Here is a 27,384-nt window from a genome sequence, read left to right as displayed (position 1 = left end):
TAAAAGTTGAAATCAAATATATTACACATTCCATTAAATCGTGTGATATGCAATATCTGATATTTCAATAAATTGGATATATTTCTCTCCTGAACATTTTTTATTAGTATATTATAATTTGTAAAATGAATGATGTAAAAAGTCAATGATTTTCTTGAATTTTACGGGATTTCAGAAGAATTAAGCTTTTTTTAATTTTTAGGGATATTAAAGACTTTAATAGTTTTTACTTTATTTTACTTAATTTTCTCTGTAAACCACAAAAATCCGTAATTTTTGTGGTTTACAGAGATTAAATATTTGTCAAGAGATTTAATTAATTTTCAGGGAGTCACAGGCTTTCAAGATAAATTATAAGATTCTAAGGGATTTCAAGACGCTTTATCAGATCAACAGATTTTGAAGAGTTACGGGCATTTTAAAAAATTGAAAGAAATATAAATTAAAATTTAAAAGGAATTGAAAATGGAAATCAAATGAAATTTTACGGTACTTTGAGAATTTTAAAAGAAATTATATGATGTTAAGGGGTTTTAAAGAATCCAAAGAACTTAAAACGATTGAAGAGTTTTCCAGTAACTTTTTGAGGACCTCAATAAAGTTCAGGGGATCTTAAGCACTTCAACTTTTACCAAAAAGCTTTTAGGGTATTTGAAAAGATTCAAAATGATTTAACTTGATTTTATGAGAGATTTACAAATGATTTCAAGTCTTGATAGTGAAAAATCTATCAATAACAAGAAAAATGAAGAAGAGCTTACTTTATCATCTACAGAATTGACGTTTGGCCTATGCATCGTCTCCTGGACAGCGAGATCAGATTCTTCGGTTTTGCTGTCATCAGGTCTCGACTCCGAAGGCCTTTGACTGTAATCTGGCCTATGTGGCCTCAGTTCTTGGCCCTTAATCGAGCCCTGATTCTTGTTCGGCAGTCGAATCAACAAAGTGCTGTGTTTGTTTTCTATTTTATCTTTGAATCCTTGCTGATCTTCAGACCCAGAGTTATCACCCGGTCCACCACTGGGTCGCTGTTTCGAAGACTCTGGTTTTGTCTTCATCATTTGTTGGTGTCCATGAGCCTCCGGATGGCCTTCCTGAGGTCTTCTTGAATCTTGTGAGTTTTTCTCCCAGAATCCTGGATCTTGGCCCGGAACCTTAGAAGTTTGAAGCCTGTCTTCTTGCTCAGAAGTGGGCTTGGCATGTGGCCTTTTTTGCAAAGGTCGACCCGAGTTAATCGGTAAGGGTTTCAAAGGTCTCGTCGAGTGGAGACTGGGACTGGAAGTTCCCAAGGTGTGATGACTTGTGGAGCTTCCGACTTGATCATCTGACCCTGATAACTGACTAGTGGAAATAACATCTTGCTTTTGAGACACTGGAGTTTGACTCGAGGGTCTCGTTGTGCTGGATGAAGGATGCGACAAACTCGAGAGAGACGTCAGCGTCAGCCTCGTCGATTCGCTTGACAGGGCCTCGGCTAAGGTCGGCCTCAGAGTGTTTGATGAGGTGGATGGATTGTGAGAACTTATGCTATTACTCGTCGCGTTGTGGACGCAACAACTACCGAACATGAAGGTGTCCACACATACGCCTACGTGTGTACCCTCTGACTTGATGCACTCCCACACGAACATACAGGTGCCCTCTGTGCCCGCCAAGTTTGGTACCCGACATGGTTTCGGGCTGATTTTGTAACCTGAAAAAAACAATTAAACAAGAGTTTTAGGATAATCGGTCAAATTACTAACCATCAGGTTGATCCTCAGGCATATTGGGGCAAGGTCTACTGTTCAACATTTCTTGCTCTGTTAAATCTTAATAAGACGAAGAATTGATATATTCTTTATTAACTTTGAGTCTCACATTACTGTTTTTTATATTTTCATACAAAATAATGATACTAAATAAACAATAATTTAATAATTAAATTACTAACAACAACCAGTATTTGATTGCACTTGCTGGACATGCCGGAGATGAATAACATAACAGATACATTCAAAGATATTCACTAAGAAGTAACAGGTTTCTTTAAAATTGAAAATAGTAATAGCTATGTTATGAATTCTTCTTCCTCAAAATTCGTGAATGGATAAAATAATGTTCTATCCACCAGCTGATAAACTTTTCATGCGGCTAGTTAATTTTTTTAAGTTGCTCTGCTCTTACAATTTTCAAAGAAATCGTCCTCAAATTCGCCAGATACTTTAGTGTATCTTAAAGAACTTTTGTTTTTATATTAGACCTTCACAATTTTTGAAGAAGTCCAAGACGACTGCCAATTCCAAAATCGAAAACAGCTCTTTTTCAGTTTATAATAAACTATTTTTAAAATTTGGTCTGCAAGGAATCTATAATTACTTTGTTTCGAATCTCACCTTCGTGTAATTCATTCTGAATTTAATCGCAGAAATAAGCTTTTTTTAGAATTTTGATACAACAGTTATATTTTTTTATTAATTTTTTTAATATTCAGTCAACCATTCACTTTGAAGTAATGTGCTAGATTTTTTTTTGTGTTATTGAAATTACTTTCACAACTGAGCTGTACCTTGAAAAATTAAGGTAAAGTTATTCGAAATTTTATTAAAATGAAAAAAATTTAAAGAAGATTAAAATAAAATTAAAAATTTTATTTAACATCTAATAATCAAATTAATGTCGAGAATTTCTGAAAATAAAACCAAGAACTCAACGACCAAATCTGGACAACCACCATAAAATGTTCCTATTTAAACTTGAAAAAAGTTTAAAAAATTTTCCTAAAAAAGAAAAGTGAAAAAATGTATTTTTCGGTTCAAAATAAAAGAAAGAAAAATGAGAAGGCAAGCAAAAAAATCCTCTTCCTTCTCTTTTTTCTCTTTCGTCTTTTTTATTTTCAGTATTCTCAAATCCTCACAACAAAATTTGTGAACAATAATCACCAATTTTTGGTCACTCATACACCACCCTTAGCAAGAAAAAAATGAAAAAAATAAAATAAAAATATTCGTGCATGTAGAAACAGCAACGAAACCACGATGCTCTCTTTTCCTGACAGCCGAGACTTCATATTGATTCTCGAATGTGTCAAGAAGAGAGCATCGTGGTTTCGATGCTCTTCTTACAAAAAATTTCCCTGTCGGTATCGGTAGAAAAACCCATTTTTAGCATACCGAAGGAGGTATTTATTTATTAGGGGTTGACCTCGTACCACTTTATTTCTCGTGGGGGTGCAAGGGGATCCCTGTGTCAGGTCACAAAGAATGTTCGTTAAACCAATACCCCTTTCCAAAGTGTCGTCTTGCGGGAAAGGAACACTTGTAACTGGTCAAAAAAATAATTTTGGTCAACTCCTTCCCCTTTCCAACGTCTCGTAGGGGCGGGAAGGCACTCCATTCCGGCTGTCCTCAAAAATATTGTTGATGGCAGCTCTATGACTGGTCACAAGAATAATCTTATGCATAATAACAATAACAATGTAATAAAGTAATAAAAATGTAATAAAGAATGTAATGAAAGTGGAATAATGTATAATAACGTTATGTAATAATGTACCGATAGAGAACTTTATTGCCGGTTCCAGCGGAGAAGTTTTTTGCTAATACCGGCAGATCATTGACTGCCTATTAAAAATAGAAAAGACGAAAGAAATAAACAAGAGAAGGCAGTGGATTTTGTTTGTCTTATCATTTTTCTTTACTAGTTTGTCATTTTTTTCTTTTCTTTTTTAGGATTTTTTTTTCTTTCTTTAAATTTCAATGGGAACATTTTGTCAAAAAGTTATGTATTAAAAAGACAAACTACGATTTAAACGATTTGACTGGACTTTTATTGATTTTAATGTTTGTTGTTTCCGCAATAAATAACAGTAGTTTTCAAAATCGAAAAAATATATTCAAAGCCTTCGAAATTGAATGTTTCATCAATTTTATTCGAAAATTGAATTTTGTGTTGATGATTATTTAAAAGATGAAGCAGATTTAAAGCTGATAAACCAGATATTTGCAGAAAGATGCCCCCCATCCAAGTACAACCTTTTATTTTTACCTTTTAATTATTATAAAATTCGTTTTTAATTTTTAGTTTTTAAGCCTTTTTTACTGAATACCTAAATATAAAATGCAAGGTTTTCAAGACCTTAACAATTTTAGTCTAAAAATGTAATCCTTTAGAGTTTGACAGTATTAATTTTAGAGCAATCAGCTATAAAAGAAATAAAATTAAAGCACTGGCAATACAATTTTATGTATAAAAAAAGATAGAAATCAACCATTAAAATTAAAATTGAATTAAAGTATTTAAGAATTCTATTCCTCCATAAGAATTATAAGAACAATTATTTAAAAAAAAATGATTCACTAACTTTTTCCGGTTTCTTCAATCTCAACATAATTCAATTTTTGTTTTTAATTAAGACCAAAATAGACAAAATTTTATTGTCTTAAAATTTGGAAATTTCAGTTTTGGAACATACATTATTAACTAATTATGCATAACACAAAATATAAAATAAAATATGGCTCAATTTCCTAATGAATAAAAATGTCTCTTCGGACCAAAAAAGGTAGGCATGTCAGCAGCAAACATTGACATCTGAGTAAAGAAAAAGTCATAAAATGGTCAGCCTAAAAATGTTATTTTTTGTCAGTTCATAGGGGAAACAATATTGAAAAAAGGAACTTGTCCCAGACACAAGAACTGATGTTGATGACAAATATATGGTATAAAAGTCAGTGGTAAAAATAAAAAAAAGCTTTTAAAAAATTCTTGCTACAAATAAGAATGCTATTTTTTCCAATAATTGATTCAAGGTTATGATTTAGAGTAGTATTAAAAGTGCTGCCATCGTTAAAATCTTTGTTCAAAAATCTAAAAGGAAAAGGTTTTTATCAATTTCTTTCGTTAGATCTTTTTCAAATTTTCCCAAAAATTGTCTCATTGGTTTTCGTAAAGTATGATTTTTCATTTAAATCATTTTACCTGCTTATGAGAAGAATTTTTTTTTAATTTTCTTCAATCAAAAAAAAAAAAAAAAAAAATGAAATTTTGAGGGTTACATTTGAGGGTAAAAAGTTTCGATGAAGACAAATATAAAATTTAACTTCTTAAAGTGCAAAAGATGTATTTTACCTGCTTTTATAAATTTATGTAAACAATTCATATAATATAATTCAAGCACTAGTTTTTTATTTAATCTGTTTATTAATTTTTTTTCGGAAAAATGCATTAGTTAAGTATGTTAAAAGAAATTTATATAAAATTATATAAATTTTAGAGTGGAGTTCTGAGAATTTAAGGAATTATAGGAATTCCGAGAATTTAGAAAATTCCGAATTGCAGAAATTCCGAAGGGAATTCAGAAGGAATTTAGTGGTTTTTATAAATTGAGAAAATTTTAGTATTTCATTTAATTTAGACAAATTGAGTGATTTAAGAGTGTTTAGCGAGTTCAAGGAACTGCAGGAACTTCAAAGAAAACTCAAGGAACTTAGAGATTTTCCTTAAATTAGGGACTCTGGCGAATTTTCGTTACTTCAAATATAAAACTCTTAATTAAAAATGAGACATAACAACATCTTATCATAAGATATGAAAGCTGTGAATTTTGAGCGTGAAAGGCTTTAAATTTGATATTGGATCATTTTTTAAGGAATTCAAAATTATTCAATTGAATGCGTTCTATATTTGAAAATATTCCATTTTTACGTTGTAAAAATGCTCAATAGTAAAATTACTGAAATTATTTAGTCTAATAATGACATATTATCCATTATTATAAAATACGAGACTTTTATTCTGTAGAATAATGAGTATTTTATATTAATATGTTATTTAATTTCAAATGCTTTCAATTCGGATTGATTCAAGCATTTAACATTTCTAATATAAAATTATTTGATTTCTAAAGGTTTATTCAAGTTTTTTCAACTATAAAATATAATTATTGATAATAAATTCAGTTTTGAAAGATTTAAATCTAAAACCAAAACATTTTAAGGTTTCGATATATTCTCTAAATTTAATATTGTTTAATTTTAAACGATTCGAGTTTTAAGCTATACAGTGTGATTTTTTTAAACCTGAAACTTTCAAATATCTCGAAAAATAGGCAATCTATGAAAAAATGCTATGAATCAAAAGTTTCAAGTTAATAAAAATCACCCTTTATAATGTTAAAATTTTGGAGCTGAAACTTATACTTTAAATTGGAAATTTTTTATTATAATAAATTTAATAAATGTAATAATTTTAACTGAAATTAACATTAGAAGTTATAAAGGTTAAAGGCTTCTTCTTCACTCCAGGTATATTATTATATAAGAAAATATTATTTCCTGTTTGAAAGTACATTTTCGAAACCAACATAAGCTTTAAGTAAACCAATTGTGCAACAAACTTACTCAAAAGGCCTGAAAAAAATTATGTTCTTTAAACCTTCAGTTTTTTTCCGTTCTCGAAAGTTCGACTCGTGGTCAACCAAACAGATTTTTTTTTACACTTATGTATTCCAAACCTCTTATCCCTCTAATAATAGATTAAACGAATTTAAAAAACAGACACTAATGAAAAAATGAAAGATCTCTGCGAACGGACTTCATGATGCGAACAATAACTTGTCGATATGCAGAATTTCTGAAAATAATGCCAAATTCTCTTCCTCCTCTTTTCATTTCTTTCGTCTTTGTTATTTTTATTATTAATAAATCATAATAGAAAAAAGTTGTAGAAAAAAATTATGAACCTTTCGGTACTCATGCCAAGGTACTCATACTCTGTACCAAGGAAAACAAATTCGAGCAGGCAGGGACAGCAGCGAAACCACGATGCTCTGATCCTGAGACGCGAAAATCAAGTCAAGCCTGCTCAAATTTCGTTAGCCGTGATAAGGTTGTTGTATAAGAGTCGAAACGTTTGTATTTATTTTTACAAATGTTTTATATTGAAATTTAATAATAAAATAAAGAAGACAAAAACAATGAAAATATAAGGTAGAGGATTTGGTTAGTTGCCTCATCATTTTTCTTTCCTCTATTTTATTTTTGTCAAAATAAAAAGAATTTTTTTAGCTTTTTTCAAATTGCTATAGGAGCATTTTATGGCGTTTGCGCAAATTTGTTTGTTAGATTCTTTTTTTTATTTTCAGGAATTATGCTAATTATCTTGATTATTGGACGTTTAATAGGATTTTAAATTTGATTTTATTCCGAATTAAATTTCTTAAATTTTAATTTTTTTCTAACTTGTTGATTATATTATTATTGATTGATTGAATATTATTTATTCCTGCTGTAAGTTAATTCTAAAACAGAGGAAAAATATTTTCCATTATTTTCAATCAGCCTGAGAAGAAAATGTTTCGATTGACAGAAATTTACGCTGCTTCTAATAATTCTTAAACTATCTTTATCACTTTCTCGTTAACGTAACGTATATAGGTGTCACGATCAAACTTATGGATTTGTGCCATGAATATTGAACACTTCACAGAATCATTGTTTGTGTTTCACAGCCCTAAAGCCATTTTTAGTTGTTCATAAAACGGAAAGGATATAGCGTTTCCTAATTTAAATGTTAAAACTATTTATGTCGACGGAACTGCGTTTACTCTCAGAGCACTTATCATCAATTGTTCTGGAAACACAAGACAAGAAAAGATGATAAAAACACAAGCACTTACTTGTATAATGACTAGAAAATTTGAAATTAAACTCAAGTTTTAATGTTCTCACAGAAGGAGATCAAATGCCACTTCGCTACGCATCCTGATACTTCAAAGTGATTTAGAGTGTTTTCTAATTATTGTGAAATCAGTCAAGATTTGATATCAGGATAATTGCAGTGCGGAATTCTTTTAAGATCTGAAAAGGCGTTGCGAGGAATTTGGAATCTTGTAGACTGTGCGATGCAGTAAGAAAATCCCCCTGAGGTTTGGTGAAAGTGTACCACTTATCGTGCAGCATACCTTCGTTGAGCAGAAAAAAGAAATCCTAATTACCGGTCAGGTAGACGCGTCGGCGATCCGGTCATTAACAGCATAATATGGGTTAATTAAAACTCCCAGAGAATAGAAACAATGGGAACGAAATAACCATGTCTAACTTCTCCGACAACTGAATTTTCAGACGGGAGTTAATGACAGAGGGGAAACGCGGAACATGTGTAATTGCACGATCTAGAATGTTGATCGGTTTCAATTATAAAATAAAGAAGTGAATCAACTTGTGCAATCAGTTATGGAAAAACGAACTCTGTAACGAACAAATAAAAGAATTTTAATATTCAAATAACGGGTTTTGAATGGTTAGAAACTTGTATCAGGGTTTGTTCAAAAATTACGTCACACTGCCAGGGGGTAGGGGTACCAGGCTTTTTGGGGATTTGTGACGTAGGGGTAGAGAGGTGAAAAAACAATGTAATGATCCATTTTCCCGCTTTTTTTAAGAATTCTTTTTTTTCGGTTTTTAAGACCCTTTTCCTTTTAAATTTTTTTCGTTTAAATATTGACTACATTAATGACACCCAATAGGATAGTCCTTATTTTTGGATTTGTCTTGGTCTCAGCCCCATATATTGTTAGAATGACCAAAAAAAATATCTGCACCAAACTTGAGCAAAACCGGTTAATAGTAACATATTTAGCTTTGTCAAATAATGATCTTTAGACTACGTTGAAAAAATATGTAAACGAATTTTTTTTATTTATAAAATGGCGGACACCCGGATGTAAAAAAAAGTTACAATTTCTATAATTATTAAGAAAATATCCTCAAACTCTTACCAGAGGCAGCTTTATTCATGAGAAAGCACGTTATTACAATTAAAACTCCAAATTTTGAAAAAATCCAAGAGAGCCGCATAAATTTGTTTTAATCTCATTATTTCTTCTTTTGTCAATGTCAACTTTTCAGGTGTTAACTAAAAGGCTACCTTATTTCAAAGAAAAATATATCGCAATATAAGAAAGTCAACATTTTGAAAGATTAAAAATGGCGCCTTATGAAATGCTCAAACACTCGTATTTTCTATGCTGTTCGTCCAAACATTTGCAAATTTAAAAGAAAAATTAATTGTATTGTTAGAAAGTGTATAAATGGAAGCAGATATAGAAATTTTTACTGAAATAAAAATGCCGACTCATTACAATTTTCAGAATGTTACATAATATTTACAAAAAAAAAATATGAAATACATTTTTGGAAAGGATTTTCATCTTGATTTTTTTAATTTTAAGTTTTAACTGTCATCGCATGCTTTATAATAAAAAATCACGCTCTTATAAGAGTTTGTTGCCATTTTGTAAATTTTTAAGAAAAAAATTTTCGCATAGATGTATTTTTTTAACGTAGTCTAAAGAGCATAATTGTTTTTAAATATCTTACAATTCTAAAAATTACATGGAATCTTTAAAATCCGGTCAAAGTTCCTTAACATCCTTAAAACTCTATGAACATCCCTTAAAATCTTTAAAAATCGGAAGAATATTGGAGATTTTGTGAAATACTTCGAAATATTACAAGATCCCTTAAAATCTTTTAAACCCCTTTAAAGTTCGTTTTCATCGTTGAAATCCATGGGAATCCTTCCGAATCTCTTAAAATACTGCAAAATATTTTCAGATCAAGTAAAATATTTTGGAAATATTTAAAAAATACTGGAACAACTTTAGATTATGAAAAAAGAAATCGAAATTTCCTTGAATCTTGTGAAATCTGAAAATATCTTCTATAATCTGTAGATATACTTTTAAATATTTTGAAATCCCGTAAAATAATCGAAACCCCTATAAATCTCTCGAAATTCATTAAATCGCCTAAAGTCCACTGTAAAAATTAAAAATATTTTTAAATCGGTAGAATTTTTTAGATCCCTTCAAATTTTTTAAAATGCATTAAAATTCCCTGAAACCCTTTGCAATCCGCGAAATTCGGTAAAATATTTTCTGCACTATTTTAAAAGATATTAAAATCTTTTCGAAGCAATTTAATATTCCTCTAAATTCTTTAAAATCCTTTATATTATATTATATTCTGGAAATTCCGTGAAATATTTCAAAATATTATAAGCTGCCTTGAAATGTTTTAAATCCTTTTAAAGTTTTTTGAAATCCTCTAAATTCGTGGGAATCTTTCTGATTCTCTTCAATATTATGAAAACACCGTAAAATATTTTCAAGTCTAGCAAAATCCTTTAAAAGTAATTTAAAATGACTGAAAATCCATTGTATTTTTCAGAAAATTGTTGAAATTCCGTTCAATCTTTCAAAATTTTACGAAATCTTTCAAAATTTGGGGATATAATTTAAAATATTTTGAAACCCATTAAAATATTTTTAATGCAAAAATACTTCGGTATCTCTTTTATTGCCGTATAAGATCCCTTGAATTCTGATTAAAGTTCTTGAAGTCCCTTGAATATGTGTAAAATCTCTAAGAAAAATTAAGATTCCTTCTGACATTGTACTAGATAATTTTTAGAATCTCTTAGAGTTTTTTCAATAATTTAAAAACAGCAAAATCTCTCACAATTCTTCAGAATCCTTTGAAATCGTCTAAAATATTTTTAAATGTCTTCAAATCCCTTCAAATCTTCGAAATATCATTATAAAAACCTTACAAATCTCGCGACTTATTTTAAAATCTCTTTACCACTCTTAAGAAGCCTTTAAAAATTGTAAATATTCTGAAAATCGCATGAAGTATTTCACAACTAGTAAAATCCTGAAAATTCTGTAAAATAGCTTGACATATTACGAGGTCACTTAAAATCGTTCCTTTAAAATCTATGAAGATCCGTTAAAGCCTTGAAATTCAATTAAATATTTCGATATATTCTAAAATCCTCTAAAATCCGTGAAAATAATGTGGAATATTGTGAAATCTATTAAAATCTTTCGAAATCCTATGAAATCATCGAAACTTATTTAAATATCATAAAATTCGTTAAAATTACCTAAGATCCTTTGAAACCTTTGCAAATATTTTGAAATCGCATGAAATCTTCAAAAATCTCATAAAATTCCTTCATATCCCTTCAAATTTTACGGATCGCCATTAAAATTTTCTATCGCCCTCTAAAATTTATGAAAATACATTAGTTTCTCTTGAATTAAAATCTCGTAACTTTTTAATGATATATTGAAATCATTTAAAATCCATTCAAGTTTCTTCCAGTTCCTGTAAATCCCTCAAAATCGCTTTTAATCTCTTATCGCATAAGATTCTTAAAATTTTTTTAAATCCTTGGGTATTACTTAAAATTCCGAAAAATCTCCGAATCGGTTTAAACTTCTTGAAGACCCCCAAAATATTGTAAAATCCCTTGGAAAATTGAGCTTTTCTCTAAATTTATATTACAGTTAATTTCTTGAAATTCTTGTAATCTTCTGAAATCATTTAAAAATTGTGAAATCTCTTGTAAACATTTAGGATTATTTTGAATACGCTAGAATTTGTTTATGGTCCCTCAAAATCTCATGAAGTACCTAAAAAGCTTTGGAAATCTCGTAAAATTGTATTAAAATTTTGTAATTCCTTTCTGTACATTATAGACCTTAAAATACCTTAAAATATTTGAAATCTGTAAAAATCCGTTTAAAGTACGTTTACAGTAAAAATAATTGATACATTTTTAATATATTAAGTAAAAAGATATCAACTCTTTCGTAATTTAGGGTGGGGGGAGCGGGGCTTACAAATGTTCATTAATCATCCATTCGTAATCAATAGTCGTCCCCTCAAGATTCTTCTCAAATCAGTATCAAGATTACGCTTTTTGAGTTTTTTTTAATAATAATAATAATTAAAAATTCAATTTGTAACTAAACTTCAAGAGAATCCATCTCTAAAATTGTGCAATCTTAGTGAAACCAAAAATGTATGTAATTGAACAGCAATTTTTTGTAGTGCGTTCTCTTAAGATTTCCAGAATTCATTTAAAGAATCTTGGTGATGAGGATGAAGAAAATAAAAGTTAGAAGAAATTACTGACTGACCTCGATTGAGTGAGCTGAGGGACCTGGCGATGCCCGACCACCAGAGAATTGTGGCCACGTAACCGATCCACCGCATCCTGATCCCTAAAAAGAAAGAAACTTTTTTTATTCTACAATTTAAAGTAGTAGATTATTATTTGCGTTTGAAATCAAACAAGAAACGAAAAAAGGGCAGAAATCTTATAAGGAATATTAAAATCAACACATTAGGGATATTCTATTAGAGATATATTCTTTTAGTGAGGAAATGCTCATCGGTTTCTGTCAGATTAAAAAAATGTATATTCATAGGTTTTTCATGCTTAAAACTCAAACTTTTAAGTTTTTTAAATTTTAACTTCTACAATTATTAACGTTAAAAAGAAAATATTTAGGTGAGTATTAACGTCCTGAAAGTTGTGATTTTATTACGGAAATGAGAACAAAGAGTTAACTTCTTCCCTAAAAACTTAAAAACTGAAAAAATGATGAAAGAAAAATAAAAACCTCCATGAAAACCTCACCTACTTTACTAACAACAATTTACCCTGTAAGAAAAAATTAGGAAATACTTCTCCGATAATTAAAAAAGAATTTCTTCAAAGGTACAAAAATCCATACATTTTTTAGAAAAGTCTGTCGTAACTAATTTTTTTATATTTATCAGCATCATAATAATTTTAAATACAAAATAAAAACTTTAAATAATTATTCATCTTTTTAGTTTATTTGTTTAATTTTTCTTAATGTTATATAAATATAACTTTCCTTAGATTCTTGAGAATATACAAGAAGATTTTTGAAGATTTAAGATATGAGAAATTAAAACGTTAACAAAAAAGCGGATTTTCAACCAAAAAGATTCTTTTTTTAACCAAAAACCTTGAAATTCGACTAATATATACCAAGCAAGATTTTTCCGTCAAGAAAAGCAATTAATGGAAAAATTTTGCCTTAAAGAAATCGCTCTTTCAACACAATTGTTCTCTCATTTAACCATTAACATTTTCATCAAAAAAACTTTTCTTTGCCTGAGAGCCAATACATATTTTTCTCAGGTTCAAAAAAAATTGTTGAAGAAAGAATCTTTTTTTCTAAGTGTAAAAGAATTTGATTTTTAATTACTGCTATTAGGTTAGGTTTAAACTTTATAAGGTTTGATTTTAATTTTTTTAGAACTGGTCATTCGATGAAGTTATCTCACCTAAGGTACAAAAAGCACTCTATCCTAGAATTTTGTTACTGAATATTTAATACAAAATCGCTGATTAGAGCTTACATGGTGAATACGCCCGTTAAGCTTATCGAACCTCGAATATACTTGACTCAGCACTTATGTCCTATAAGTAAGTCAGAGCAGGATAGTGTTGATTAGGATCATGGTGTAGTATATTTTACGTTTTGTGCGTAATTTCTTATCGAAAATTTACTCGCACGCTCTTAACGTTCAAGGTTATTAAATACAAATTGTTTAACTGGAATTCTACGAATATTTTTAATGGAAAAATAATCATCATGCTATAAATCCATATCTATAAAAATACATATTATAGATTAGGGCAGTAAATATACTATGTATAGACTATCTAGCTTATCCTTTAAGTATGGACACGATTTAATTTTTGCAGTACCATGAACCAGAGGTTTCACAGACCGCTGTATACATTTATATCTAATTAAATAAGTAAAGGTATTTTTATTATCTTACTTGTACCAGTATATGAAATGAGATTCGAAGAAGTAGGAGTTTAATACATTTTCTAAACTTTTCTTTTTAACAATCTTTTGCACAATTTAAGAAGCACTCTGCGGTCCACAAGACTGGCTGTGAAGAAGAAATATAAAATTGTAATTTTACCGTCGACGTGCGGTCTTGCGGACCGCGTGAGGGCTTTCAATTAATATTACGTATTAATTATACGCAGGACCGCAAATTTCCCACCTATTTCGGCTTAAGCAAAATTAAAACTAGAGCTACGAAAAACGGCTGTCTCAAAGTATACCAGGGAGGGAGGGAACCACATATCAGAAGCATGTTGCGGTCTGTAAGACCGCGTCCATCCTCATAGTTTATTAATTTTTCTCTATGATCACAATCTTTATACAAAATTTCTTAAGGATGCAAATCGCGAAATAATAATAATAAATGAATAAACATATGAGGGGTCATTCATAAATTATGTAAGGTGTTCTTTTCGAAGTTTCTACCTCTGAGATTTCCCTCGAGCCCCAAAATTGTTACTAAAACTTGATAAACTTAGGGAAAGGACATATACATAAGATATAAGCTCTTTTAATTAAACAAATTTAAAAACTTAATGAAATAAATTTTTAAAAAATAAAATATTAATAAGATAAATATTTAGTTATAAAATCGTACAATTTTATAATTTCTTCATGGATTAAAAGTCTGCAGTCCGAAAACAAGAAGTGTGCAATGGCAAATGAACCTTAATTTGTAACAATAATTTTCAGTTTTTAACTGATTATTTTAAAAGTACAGAAAATTCACTTCAGCATTTGTTTGAACTATTATTGTTTGTTATTAAAAGTGAAAACTCCTATTTACTAATCGCAGGCTTCACAATTCAATTTTGGTATTTGATTCAAAATTTAACTATATTGTTTAAATTCAACAATTATTTTTTAAATTATCCCTTTTTATTAAAAATTCTCCTGCTTTGGTAAAAACTCTCAATCGTGTGTTAAAAATTTAACAATTGAATTAAAACTTTTTTCAGTTTTTATTTAAAAAATTCGTCGGTTTTTAAATTTCATCCTTTTTAGTTAAAAAATACATCTGTCTAATTAAAAATTAGCTTGTTCAGGTTTATATTGATATTTTTTAACAAAAATTTATATTTTTAAGTCGAAAATTAATTTTTTTTGTAGAATATGCATATTTTTAGATCGAAAATCGTATAATTTTTTAGAACATACATCTATTTCGTCAAAAATGTAACTGTTTTGTAAAATTCATTTCTATATTCTCATCATAATGTAAAGGTACTGTTTTTATGTGGAAACCAACTATCGCGGGTGTCTTTAAATCCTAGTTGAAAATTCATAATTTTAGTTGAATATTTAGTTTTTTGGTTGAAAATTGATCACATAGTTAAAAATTCATGGAATTTCTTTAAAAATCGTATTTATTGTCAAAAAATTAATATTCTAGGTTAAAACTCCAACTACTTATTTGAAAATCAATGTTTCTTGTTAAAAACTCGTCTTTAAGGTAGAAAATGAATTTTCTTCTTTGAGAATGCAAATCTATAGTCGAAAATTAATCCACTTTAGTTAACAATTTAAGTATGTTGTTAAAACATAATCTTTTCTGGGTAAACTACACTGTGTTTTATTTGTAATTAGAATACTTTTTGGTTTAAATATAAACTATTTCATTTCTTGTTTAGAGTTCATCTCTTTAATTTAAAGTCGAAACACTTTGTTGAAAATTATTTTTTCGATTCGCAATAATTATTTTTCAATTGAAATTGCAATATTTTTGAAAAAATATACTCTTTTGGTAGAAAATAAATATTTTTGTTTAAAAATTAAACTATTTGGTTAAACTTTAATCCACCTTAGTTAAGAATTCAAATATTTTGTTCAAACATCGTTTTTCTTTGTTATATTTAACTGACCTTTATTTGAAGTCACAATATTTTTTCCATTAAATTCAACAAATTGGTAGAAAACTCAACTGTTTTATAGTAGATAATTTTTTTCTTGAGAATACATTTTTTGAAGAAAAATTTATCTATTAAATTTTCGCTTAAATTTTTATATTTATATTAAAATTCATTTAATTGTTGAAAATTGATTTAGTTTTTTTTTAATTCGTCTTTTTAGATGGAAAATTAATCTTTGCTAATGAAAATTCAGTTATTTTGTCGAAAATTCATGTATTTTGTTTAGACACTTTTTTAGTAGAAAAATGTAACTGCTTAGTATAGAATTGATTTTTTTTTTTAAATTTCGTCTTCCTAATTTAAAAATGTATGTCTTAATATAGAAATTTAATATTTTGTGTTAAGACTGCAACTGTTTCGTTCAAAATTCGTCTTTCTTCGTTTAACTTCACCGTTTTTGAAACAAAATAAAAATTGTCTTTTGGTTAAACTATCAACTATTACATTATTCGTAAAAACTTAATATTTTTTAGATGGAAATTAAACTAGTTTGTTAAGAGCTAAACTACTTTGTTAATTCATAAGAAAGTGTACAATTGCATTAAACCATTTCCGCGCCCCAAATTGTCTTTCGCTATTTTTGAATAAACACCAAATAAATTTCAAAAAAAAACATTTCGTGGAAAAAAATTACTTAAGATGATTTGGGAGTAAAAACATATAGAATCTATGAATAGGGTACGTGGTTCAAACTGTCAGAAAAGAAAATTTCTAATTAATTCACGAACCGAAGATTAGAAAAATAGAAGACTTTTCCTTGAAAGCAACTTTCACGCTTCTTAAGACAAAAAAATCTTATTATTTGTGTAAGCAATGTGAGAACGTGCTTTGTGTAAATGTATAAATGAGGCTCTGGCAGGTGTTCTATTCACAAACAAGCATTGTGGATACATCGTCGTGAATAAAATTTGATCTTGGTGAGATAGCGATCATAAGCTCGATCTACCGCACGATCATTCTCAATCTCGTTTTTGTTCTCCTTTCTTGTAATCCGTTCCGGATTTCCAGCCGAAACCACATTGGTCCGAAATCTTATCGCCCCGAGACAAAAGCGATGCATTCGCTCGGAATACATATTCATGATAAATGCAATTATTTTTGAAATATTTTGATTATATACTCTTTTAGATGCATATGAACCTAATTTATTGGGCAGGCATTAGCATATTTTAATTCAAAGATTTATGTTCCCTAAATTAAACTGAATTTACCACGTGCATTGTAAATGTAATTATTTCAATCGATAAGTTAATTATTAATCATATGATCTGGACTGTTCTCTATTTCTGTTCTGCAGTTATTCTACTCAATGTTAAACGTCGATCCTCAAAAGTACATAGAATTATTTTTTTATCATCTATCGCAACCTATTTTCGCCTATCCAGTTCTATCCCAGTCTATTCTAAACCTATCCACTTAAATCCATGTGTATCTATACATGTTCCAATTATATGTCATTCTTTCCTATTACTTTCTTAATTTATTCAAAACCTATACCATTGTGTAAATTTTTATTCTTCTCTATTCTAAACATGTTTTCTTTTATTGTTTTCAATCATTACCTATTCTAAACCTATCTTTCTCTGTCCATTTTTAGGTCTGTTGGAATACAACCCATTGTATTTATATCTATTCTATCATAGTGTATCATACACTAATATCAATATAATTTTCCTTCTAAGCATATACTAAGAGTATCCTAATACATGCATATGTATTGAATTCTGTTCGTAATTAAACAATTATGCGTACGGTTATTCGTAGTACCTGAAAATACAAACATTTTCTCCTGATAACTTTAATTTGATTAAAAAATAATTTGGCAGAGTTATCGCACTTACAAAATTTGAAAAATTAAAATTTCAAGCTAAATGACACATGATATGAAAAAGTAATTTAAAGAAAATCGTTAGTTTTTAAAGACTCTACAAGATTATCATTACAACTTTTGGAATTTAAAAAAAAATCGAAAATTCAAGTTTTGACGGCACAAAAAGTAATGAATAATAATATCTATCCTAATCTATGATAAGCGTATCCATATCTTTCTATCCATTTCTATACTTGTTTATACTGAACCTGTCGTATTTTATTAATTTATATTCTAATCTGTTATAATTACATTAAATCTAGCTACTTTTATCCTATTTTCTTCAAAATATTTCCATTGTATCCATGCATATCCTAATTTATTCTAATTCTATCTTCTTATATCTACTGCAATCTTTCTCTTTTCTCAGCCGATCTCTTTCACTATCAATTTCTATTCTAGTTTATTCCGAATCTGTGTCAATGTATCCTATCGCATTCATGCGTATTCTAATATGTTCCAGTCATATTTTTTGTATCGATTTCGAAACTAATTTGCTCCAAACCATCTCATTGTATCGATTTCTACTCTTGTCTATTTCGAAACTATAATTCTATCTAATTCTATCCTAGTTTATTCTAAATCTATCAGAATACATCCATTTTGTGCTAATCAATTTATGCAAATCTGATTATATACGAGTCCATCTTAGTATGTTCTATTCATATCTGATTTTATCCATTTCTATCCTCATCTATTCTAAACCTATCCAATTTAATTCATTTTTATACTAATTTATTACAATCACATTTATACCTACCTACTTCTATCCTATTTTCTTTAAAATATTTTCGCTTGTATTCATGTCTATCCTTATCTATTTTAATTATCTATCTATCAAATTTATTTGATCACACCTCTTTCTATCCACTTATGTCATATTCTGTTCAAAAGTATCCCATTGCACCCATTTTGTATCTTATTATTCACCAATCATATCTGTTTTGATTTCATTTAAATCTTATTAATTGAAAACCTATCCGATCGTATCGATTTCTATCCTTATGTATTCGAAACCTATCTTATAATTCCATTTTCAACCTTGTATATATTTTAAACCTATTCCTTTCTATACATTTCTATTCTAGTTTATTTAAAACATACCCATTTGTTTCTATTCTTATTTATTCAAAATCTGACTCCCTATCCATTTCTATTTAACTTATTACATTGCATCAAATTATATTCTAATCTTTCTGAACCATATTTCCTTTTACCTATTCTAGAACTGATTAGTTTCAAGCCCATTCAACCGTATCAATTTCTATGCTTATCTATACTAAACCTATATCCTTCTTTCTGTTTCTATCTATTTTACCATGTCTGTCTTCATCTGCTTTAATCATATTTCTCTTCATCAATATCTATCGATCTCTATCATCTCTATCTCTTCACGCACCCCATTGAATTAATTTATATCCTAATCTGCTGCAATCATATCTCTTTCTATGTATTTCTATATCCTCGTATTTTCTGAACCTGTATCTTTCTATCTCAATGTACGAGTATCTATATTAATTCTTATCTATTTTCAACCAATCTTTCTGTATCCATTTCTGTTTTAATATATTCAAAACATGTTCCTTTGTATCCATACCTATCTTTTACAGTTATATCTCTTTCTATACATCTCTATTCTAATTGACTCTTAAAGTATTTTATTGCATCCTTTTATGGCCTAATCGGTTGCAATTAAATCTCTTTCTATCGATTTCTAATTATTTCTATTCTGGTATATTCCACAGGTATCACATTGTTCCCATGGTTATTCTTGTCTATTCTCAACCTATATCCTTCTATCCATTTAAATCCTAGCTTTTTCTAAACCAATCTGTCTATCCATTATTATCCTGACCTATTCTTATCGTATCCCCTTATATTAATTTTTATCTTTATATGTTCTTATCTAATTAGTTATAATTAGGGATCGTCCATATATTACGTAAGACATTTTTCTTTTGTTTATATCGCTGTGTCCTTTTCAACTTGATAAAAATATTATTTTCGTCTTTATTCAAACAACAGAAAAACGTCTTACGTAATATATGGACAATCCCTTATAGTAATGTTTCATTTTTCAGTGGTTTATAATTAAAAGGCTTATAGAATAAAAATAATTTAATCAACCGTAGATATCTTAAAATTAGGCCGCAACAGATGTATGATGAAACTACGGGATAGAAAATTATAGAACAGTATAAAAACGTAGTTAATGGTAAGAAAAATCAAATAAGATTTATAAAAGGACATAGAAAACAATCTAAAAGAGTGATAACATTTCACAGAAGTAAATTAAACTTTTACAAAGAAGGCGTCTTTCTCAATCTTCAGGTTTTCTTAGCTTCCTTCCGTCTACTAGATTTCATTTACGATTTAATTTAAGGTAATTATAATAAATGGCTAATTTTAGATTGGACAGAAGCTACAAGTCTACACTATGATTAAGTTAACAGTGTACAAGAAATTAAAATGCACCTTATTATTAAAATTCAACAAACTACGTGTTCAGCATCTAATTTGTAACTGGACAGCAACAATTTTATCTTTCACTCTATACGTAATGTTTACTGGTGTTTACATCACTGAAGAGTATATGATTATTTTGCATGGAAGACGAGTGTCCATTTAAGCCAGCAGCGATACCGACTCTTCAATTTAAGACGTGCTCAGGCTTCACAGAAACAAATTACCTACTAATGCAGTCATACATTATGTCAATGTATTCTTCCTCAGTAGTCAGATGAAGGTTTCTTTGAGTCTGTCATTCCTTCTATTAACGAAACGTGCCTCACATTATAAGATTCACAGAACAGAGTTATAAACGAGCTTTTTTTTTAATTTATGAACAATATTTCTTATGTCAAGAGATGCAGTTATAGTACGTAATTAATAAATTACTGTGAACCGGGGCAACCTTAACACATCTAGGAAAACAGTGGCACATTTATTTACCAATTCTTACTTAAATAGCATATTTTAAATCTGTTGGTATCAAGTTACTGAGAAACCTGCCAAAAAACAATAATTTTTTATTTTTATTTTTCGATTTTAGGCTTGTTGACAATATCAACGAGTAATTTTGATCGTCCTTATTCTTTATTGTCCTAAACGTATTGTTAATATTGAAGCATAATGAAAATTGTTTCTTTTTAGAATGTAAAAAAATTGTATCTAGCTCCGTTATATGAAGATGTGGGTTCCATTTTCAGGAGAGCAGGAAAAAATTTTGTTTGCAGATTTAAAAAAAATATTATTAATACTAAGATTAATATTAAAACAAAATGTTCATAATTTTTGGAATGTATCTATTCTTTGAAATAATAGAAAATAACAATAGAAAAAAAGGAAAATATTTTTAATAATTGATCAAATCTTATAACTTAAATTCTGATATTTTTGTTAAAAAATACTAATTTCCGATCGAAAGTGCAAATATAACCCAGACTTCTTCAAAATTTCGAGTTGAGTTTTTAAAGTCAAATGATTTTTTCTTAAAATACCGGATTTTCGGCGATAAACGCTATCAGCCCCTTTATTGTCAATATATTGTAAATATTCTTTGAAATCTAATGATTTTTTAATTAGAAATAGCTATTTCACGCAAAAAATATTACATTAATATTTAAAACATGGTTGGAATTTGTAAATAGGTTAACATAACCTAAACTTCTTCCAAAATTGTACATCTACATTGAAAACTACATATTTTCGGTAATAAACACGAGCATAACCTAAAACCGTTCAATTGTTTTTTTAATTCAATGAAATTATATCTTGCAAAAAAAATCCTACTCAATCTTCACTCCATTGGGAATCAGAAGTTTTGTGGTTCGATTCCCAATGGAGTGAAGATGGAGTAGGATCTTTTTTTCAAAAAATAATTATAATTTGAAAAATATTATTTTCCATCTAGTCTTATTAAGACGTTAGGTATTTTCTGTTATTGAAGATTCTCAACTTGATCGATATTGTGTAGATTCTCTGCCTTCAAGGTTTGGAGGGTGGGTCTACTGTCGGTAAGGTATATCTGATGATATAGCAGATAAATTTTTAAAAAATGGCTCAATGGTGTAATAATAATAAACGTACAGGATACTTTCAATATGAATCCTTTTTCAATTTTCTGCTAATACAAACACATTTTTATGCATCCCAGACAATACCCTCAAATTAATATTCGCATGGTCACCAGATAAAAATATGTCGATAGAAAGAAGAAAAGTAAACCATAATGAACGATGATTTCACGGACTTTATAATAAATCAGACTCGGCCTGATTTAAGTCCACATAAGAGCAGACTGAAATATGAGGCCAGTCTCGAGCAGAGCGGATAATCAGCAGAAATGCATTTTTTATCTCCAGATAAAGGCGGTGCATGCACTCCCTTGTACATTCGTGCGTACATTCATTAAGCAACATCGGAACGTGTGCGGTAAATGTCCATAGATTTGAAGGAAAGCGACATGGTATTACTCTTCCTTGGCCGAATTGAATTTATTCAGAGATCTGCTTACGCACTCACCGAATTCTCGTTCCACATACCGGGTCAACGATTCGTTCCTGCCAATTTAATCGGGAATGTCACGACGCGAGAGATAATTTGCACCAACGACACGATTCTTGGGTCCTTTTATCGATTGTGCCCGATAACGAGCACGTGGACAAGTGAAATTCTATTGCAACGGAATCCCTTTCGTTTCTCTTGGCTTGTACCATATCTCTTTACTTCTTACTTGTTATCACTGCCCCAAAGATTTATAACGGGGCCCTTCATTTCAAGGAAAATTAGATTTAACTTTCTTTATGAGTTGGGAAAAAATTACAGATAAAAAATTAGAGATTCGTAAAGGTTGCAATATAAGTAAAAGTTGGCATCCTTTAGAACTGAGACTCCAATGGAACTTTTTTTGATGTCTCCTTTTTAGTTCATTGATATCCGATATATTGTCAGTAATGGATGCTGATTTTTTTATCTGCGCATCTACCGAACAACGCAGACCAATGTAAAAATAATTCAGTTCAAAATAATGTGCAGCCCACATGTATGGACTGATTGAAATGAAAAAAATTTCAAGAAACAGCTGAAAATGTTTTCAAGAAAGTTGTCAATTCAAGTTCCTTTTCAATTTTTGTATGACTAAGTAAATGTCATAAAAAATGGCCAATTTTTCTATTTGACGTCTCCGGTGCACGTAAATCATGTTTTTTCTTTAAAATTTTTGTGATCGCCTACGTTTTGTAGATTTAAATTAGATCAAGATATTTCATCATGACACAATAAACAAACAAAAGATTGATTACTGAATGACTTATTAAAAATGTGTTTTTTCGCGTTTCGCGTTTGATGATAGATTTATCTCGCGCTTCGCACTCGATTGTACACTTAACTCGCGCTTCGCGCTCGATTATGTATTTACCGCGCGCTACGCGCTCGATCTTTATATTTTCGCATATTCTTGCGCAAACCTTTGAAAATTAATACTCAAAATATCCACCACCATAATTTTGTGATTGTCAATTCTCTTTCGTTAAAAGAGCTTAGCTCAAGAATTTGAGCGCACCTTCAGAACGCGATTGATAGCAATTGCACTCCGCGCTCAGTCTTTGCATTTCTCTCGCATTCGTACACAGACCTTTTGAAATCAAAGGTCAACGGATCGACAACTGTAATTATGTGATTTTGAACTCTCTTTTGTTAAAACTCTTTCGGCTTTAACGAACACATTCTCATCACGTAGCTCGTGCTTCGCACTCGATTTTGTTTAACATGCCAACTTTTCTTCATTATACACAACACTTTTATATCAAATATAATACATTTTTTATGTAACTCTGTCTGAGATTGCTTATTAAAAAATTGCAAAATAAAGGGTAAGTTGTATTTATCATGATTATTTTTATATTAGTTTCTTCTTTTGCTTTAAATTGTATTCTAAGCTGCGGTGAAAAATGTATTATTTCAATAAATATATATCATTACAATTCATAATATGCATAAAAATTGAATCATTCTAACTCTTATTTCGTTGTTTTTATCAATTTTATATTTTTGATTTTGTTTTTTACGATTAAATAAAAAAGACTGCGCATCTGCATAGGTTCTAATATAGGAACCTATATAGTGTTCTATGTCCTCTTTCGTCTTTTCTGTCCTTTTTCCAAAAATTTCATTTTTTTATTTTTCAATCTTACTTTTTACGAATGAAAGTCCTTTAAAAGAATGATTAACAATAAATAAATAGATCTTTTTAGGAGAACAACTTTTGTCTGTTAATTTTAGTTCGCACTTATGTCGTTATTTCCAAAAAATTTTAAATTTTAATTTTAAATGTTATTTTTTACGACCAAAGCAAAAACTACATGTCCTATCAAAAATTATACTACTTTCTTGATTAAACAAGTTTTGTCTCATTTTTTTCGTAGCTTGTGTCGTTAGTCCAAAATTTTTTAATTTTTTAATTTTTAATGTTGTTTTTTACGACTATAATAAAAAACTACGCGTCCTATCAGAAAGTAATTCATTAGAAATTTTTAGGTCTTTCCAGGGCGCGCAATTTTAGCTTATTCATTTTTTGCGTATCTTGAATAGTTTGACAAAAAAATGGAATTTTTGGATTTTTCATTATTTCTGGTAAGATCAAATTTGAAATGTTCAACTTTTCGATTAAATTAGAAAAGTTGTTGTGATAATCGTGTAGGTCTTTCCAAAATCAACGTTTTTCTTCTCCTGAATTTTTTCCATATCATGCGTTATTTGGCGTAAAATGTTTAATTTAGTTTTATTTTTTTCATTTTGAAAATGCTGTAACTCTGATAATTTTCTTTTCATAGAAAAAGTCATGAGGATAAATTGTTTAAATTTCTGAATACTGTGAACAACCGTACATAGCATGTTTAAATCTTGAAAAAATGTGGTTTCAAACATTTGTGGTGCGATCAAATTTGGAATTTTCTACTTTTCGACCAAATTAAAGAAAATGTTATCATTGTCTTGTAGGGCTTTCAAAAAGGAACGTTTTTCTTTTGTTGACTGTTTTTCATAGCATACGTTGTTTGGCTTAAAATGTTAATTTTAGTCTATTTTTTTCGATTTTGAAAATGCTCTAACTTGGATAATTTTCTTTTTATAGAAAAAGTCATATGAATAAATTGTTTGAGTTTCTGAGTACTATAAAAAGCGTACATAAAAATTTAAAATCTTGAAAAATGTGGTTTTAACATTTTTTGGTACGATCAAATTTTGAATTTTCAACCCTCCGACCAAATTAAAATAGTTGTTATGATCAACTTGTCGGGCTTTCAAAAATGAACACTTTTCTTCTCTTGATTTTTTTTTCATATTATACGTTGTTTGGCTTGAAATGTTCATTTTAATTTGTTTTGTTTTGATTTTGAAAATGCTTTAACTCTGATCATTTTCTTTTTATAGAAAAAAGTCATAAAAATAAATTGTTTGAGTTTCTGAGCACTATGAATAACAGTTCATAGAATTTTAAAATACAGAATACAGACTACAGACTACAGACTCAAAACGTGGAGATTTGATGAAAACATCCAAAGGGAAATTTTACATAAAACCAATACCTTCTCATTAGGATGAAAATGTAATATTATAATAAAGAAAATTTTTCTTAAGATTATTCTTGTTTATATTATAAACAAATTTATCCAATGAATGCATTATTCAGGCATTTATCGACCGAAAAATTATTTTTGAACTGATAATTTCTTATTACATGATGTGAACTCGAAAAACCGGATGAAGGTAACGGTAACGCTTCCGGGGTAACTCTTTCCATTCTTTATCTCTCCTTCGCTTCATCCGATTCTCCCCGTCCCGCCAATCGCTCCCCCTCTCTCCTTCTTTCTCCCTATCTTCTTCGCTTACTCTCTTTTGCTCGCACTTTTTCTCCCCATCCCTTGATCTCCCACTCTCACACAGCCTCTGACAGTATTAGCAGTCTATAGCGGCATGCGCTCATATGTAAATAGCCATGTGTAGCGACATGCGCTCTTATGGAAGGTTGTGGTTCGTAGACGTATTAATTGTTTCCAATGCAATTACTTAATTATTTCAAAACTACTTCCTAATCGTGTAATTAATTCGAGTAATATTTTTACTATTTTTTGTTTTGAAAGAGTTCAAAGAAAAACCACTTCAATTTAAATCATATGAAGTTATCACTTCTACCAGGCATTCTGCGACGGCCCACATTTTTTATCGACGTGAGTTTTTAAAAATTAGGAAATTAATGATAATTTTAGTAACATTTATCATTATTTTATGAATTTAATTTTTTTCTAACAAATTCAATTAACAAAAGAGTTATTGGGGGAATTTTCCACCAAAAAACTCGTTTTTTTCAATCTCACACCTTAATAAACAAATGTATTATTCGAGCATTTGACAAAAAGTTTGCCTTTTTTACTTAGTTATTTTGGTTTTTGTTTCTTATTATTTTTATTCGGTTAATAAAGCTTCGAGCTTTAGGATCAAGTATAACTATATTTTTACTACGTTTTGTTTAAATGTAAATGCTCAAGTAATATATTTATTTATTCAAATTATTGAAAAAATCACAAAATTTTTCAACTGATTATACTTGCTGAAAAAACTTTAAAGCTTCCAGTTGAAAGCATTGTCATAAAAACGAATTTTTCTATCGACAGATACACGAATAATGCATTTATTTATTGAATTTGTTTGAAAAAACATAAAGCTTATCAACTGATTATAGATTTCACCGAAGTGATCATGAAATTACGAATTAAAAGGATAATATCAAAAAAAAATCTGTGGATAAATGCCTCAATAATGCATTTATTTATAATTTTGTTTACAATACAAACTTAAATAATATTAAGAGAAAAGTTTCTTCATTATGATATAGTTTCAATTCAAATTTATAGCAAAATAACCAAACAAACCTTAAAATATTTGAAAATTATAGAAAGCACACTTTCGACAAATAATTTATTTATAAACATTTTGTGTCAATTGTAGTATGATGGAATATCTACTATTTAAATCTTTGAAAAAAGGTAATTAAAACCATTTTTCTATTATTGACGAACACCCGAAACATCAAATAAAAACTAATTGCTATTTCTTTCGTCATATTTGTTTATTTATACAAAAATTTAAAAACTAAATAAAAAATCAAACTTAATAACTTTCTTCAGAATGTTATCAGCTTTTTTTGAAATTTTTTTCAACTGTAGGTTAATCAAGTGGTTTATACCGAAAATATCATTATACACGAGAGCCTGCATGAAAAAATGCATGGACATGAAAGAAGCTAGAGTAGTATGCCAGGACAGGAAAGTATGGCAACCTGGGTCGGAGCAGTGTTGCGGAACGAACGTGTTATTTACTTAAATAGCACGAGAATTCTGGGTCAATCTGAAAAATCTCTATCCCTTCCACACACTACTCCTTTCCCCTGCCGAGTGAGTCACGCCTACCCCGAAAGGGAAATGGCTTAATGATGTAATAATAATAATAATAATAATAATAATAATAATAATAAATAATTTAAATAATATTTACAATTTTAGAACAATTCAAGGTTATATGAGTGTTTTTACAGGTATGTGGTTCTTTTAAACTTTTGTTAGTCTTTTATAACGTAAATCGCTACTTTTAATTTAGAAAAATAATTTTAAAGAAGATAACCAATTTTAAACAATTTTTGGTCACACTAATTTTTTTCACCGAAAATCGATTATTTTAAACAAAAATCATTTGAACTCAGTAATAAAACTTGCAACATTGAATCATTTCAGGTTATGTTGATGTTTTTCATTTAAATTAATGTTTTTCAAAACAATGAGACATGTTGATTAGATATATATTGTACAATACTCTTA

General features: G+C 29.0%; 1 protein-coding gene across 3 annotated transcripts in view; it reads right to left on the bottom strand.

Annotated features, from left to right (window-relative positions):
- LOC117168006 (serine proteinase stubble-like) overlaps nucleotides 1-27,384 on the bottom strand; it is a 207,070-nt gene that overhangs the window by 14,167 nt on the left and 165,519 nt on the right. For all 3 annotated transcript variants that reach the window (XM_033353316.1, XM_033353315.1, XM_033353317.1), the window contains exons 2-3: nucleotides 11,972-12,055; nucleotides 762-1,693 (exon numbers count right to left, since the gene is read on the bottom strand). In XM_033353316.1, the coding sequence (XP_033209207.1) occupies nucleotides 762-1,693; nucleotides 11,972-12,047 (1,008 nt within the window). In that variant the 5' untranslated portion in view covers nucleotides 12,048-12,055. The remainder of the gene's footprint in view (nucleotides 1-761; nucleotides 1,694-11,971; nucleotides 12,056-27,384) is intronic.

The sequence above is a fragment of the Belonocnema kinseyi genome, chromosome 2 (genome assembly GCF_010883055.1).
Source record: "Belonocnema kinseyi isolate 2016_QV_RU_SX_M_011 chromosome 2, B_treatae_v1, whole genome shotgun sequence".
Lineage (NCBI taxonomy): Eukaryota > Metazoa > Arthropoda > Insecta > Hymenoptera > Cynipidae > Belonocnema > Belonocnema kinseyi.
This window is presented reverse-complemented; position numbering and strand designations above follow the sequence as displayed.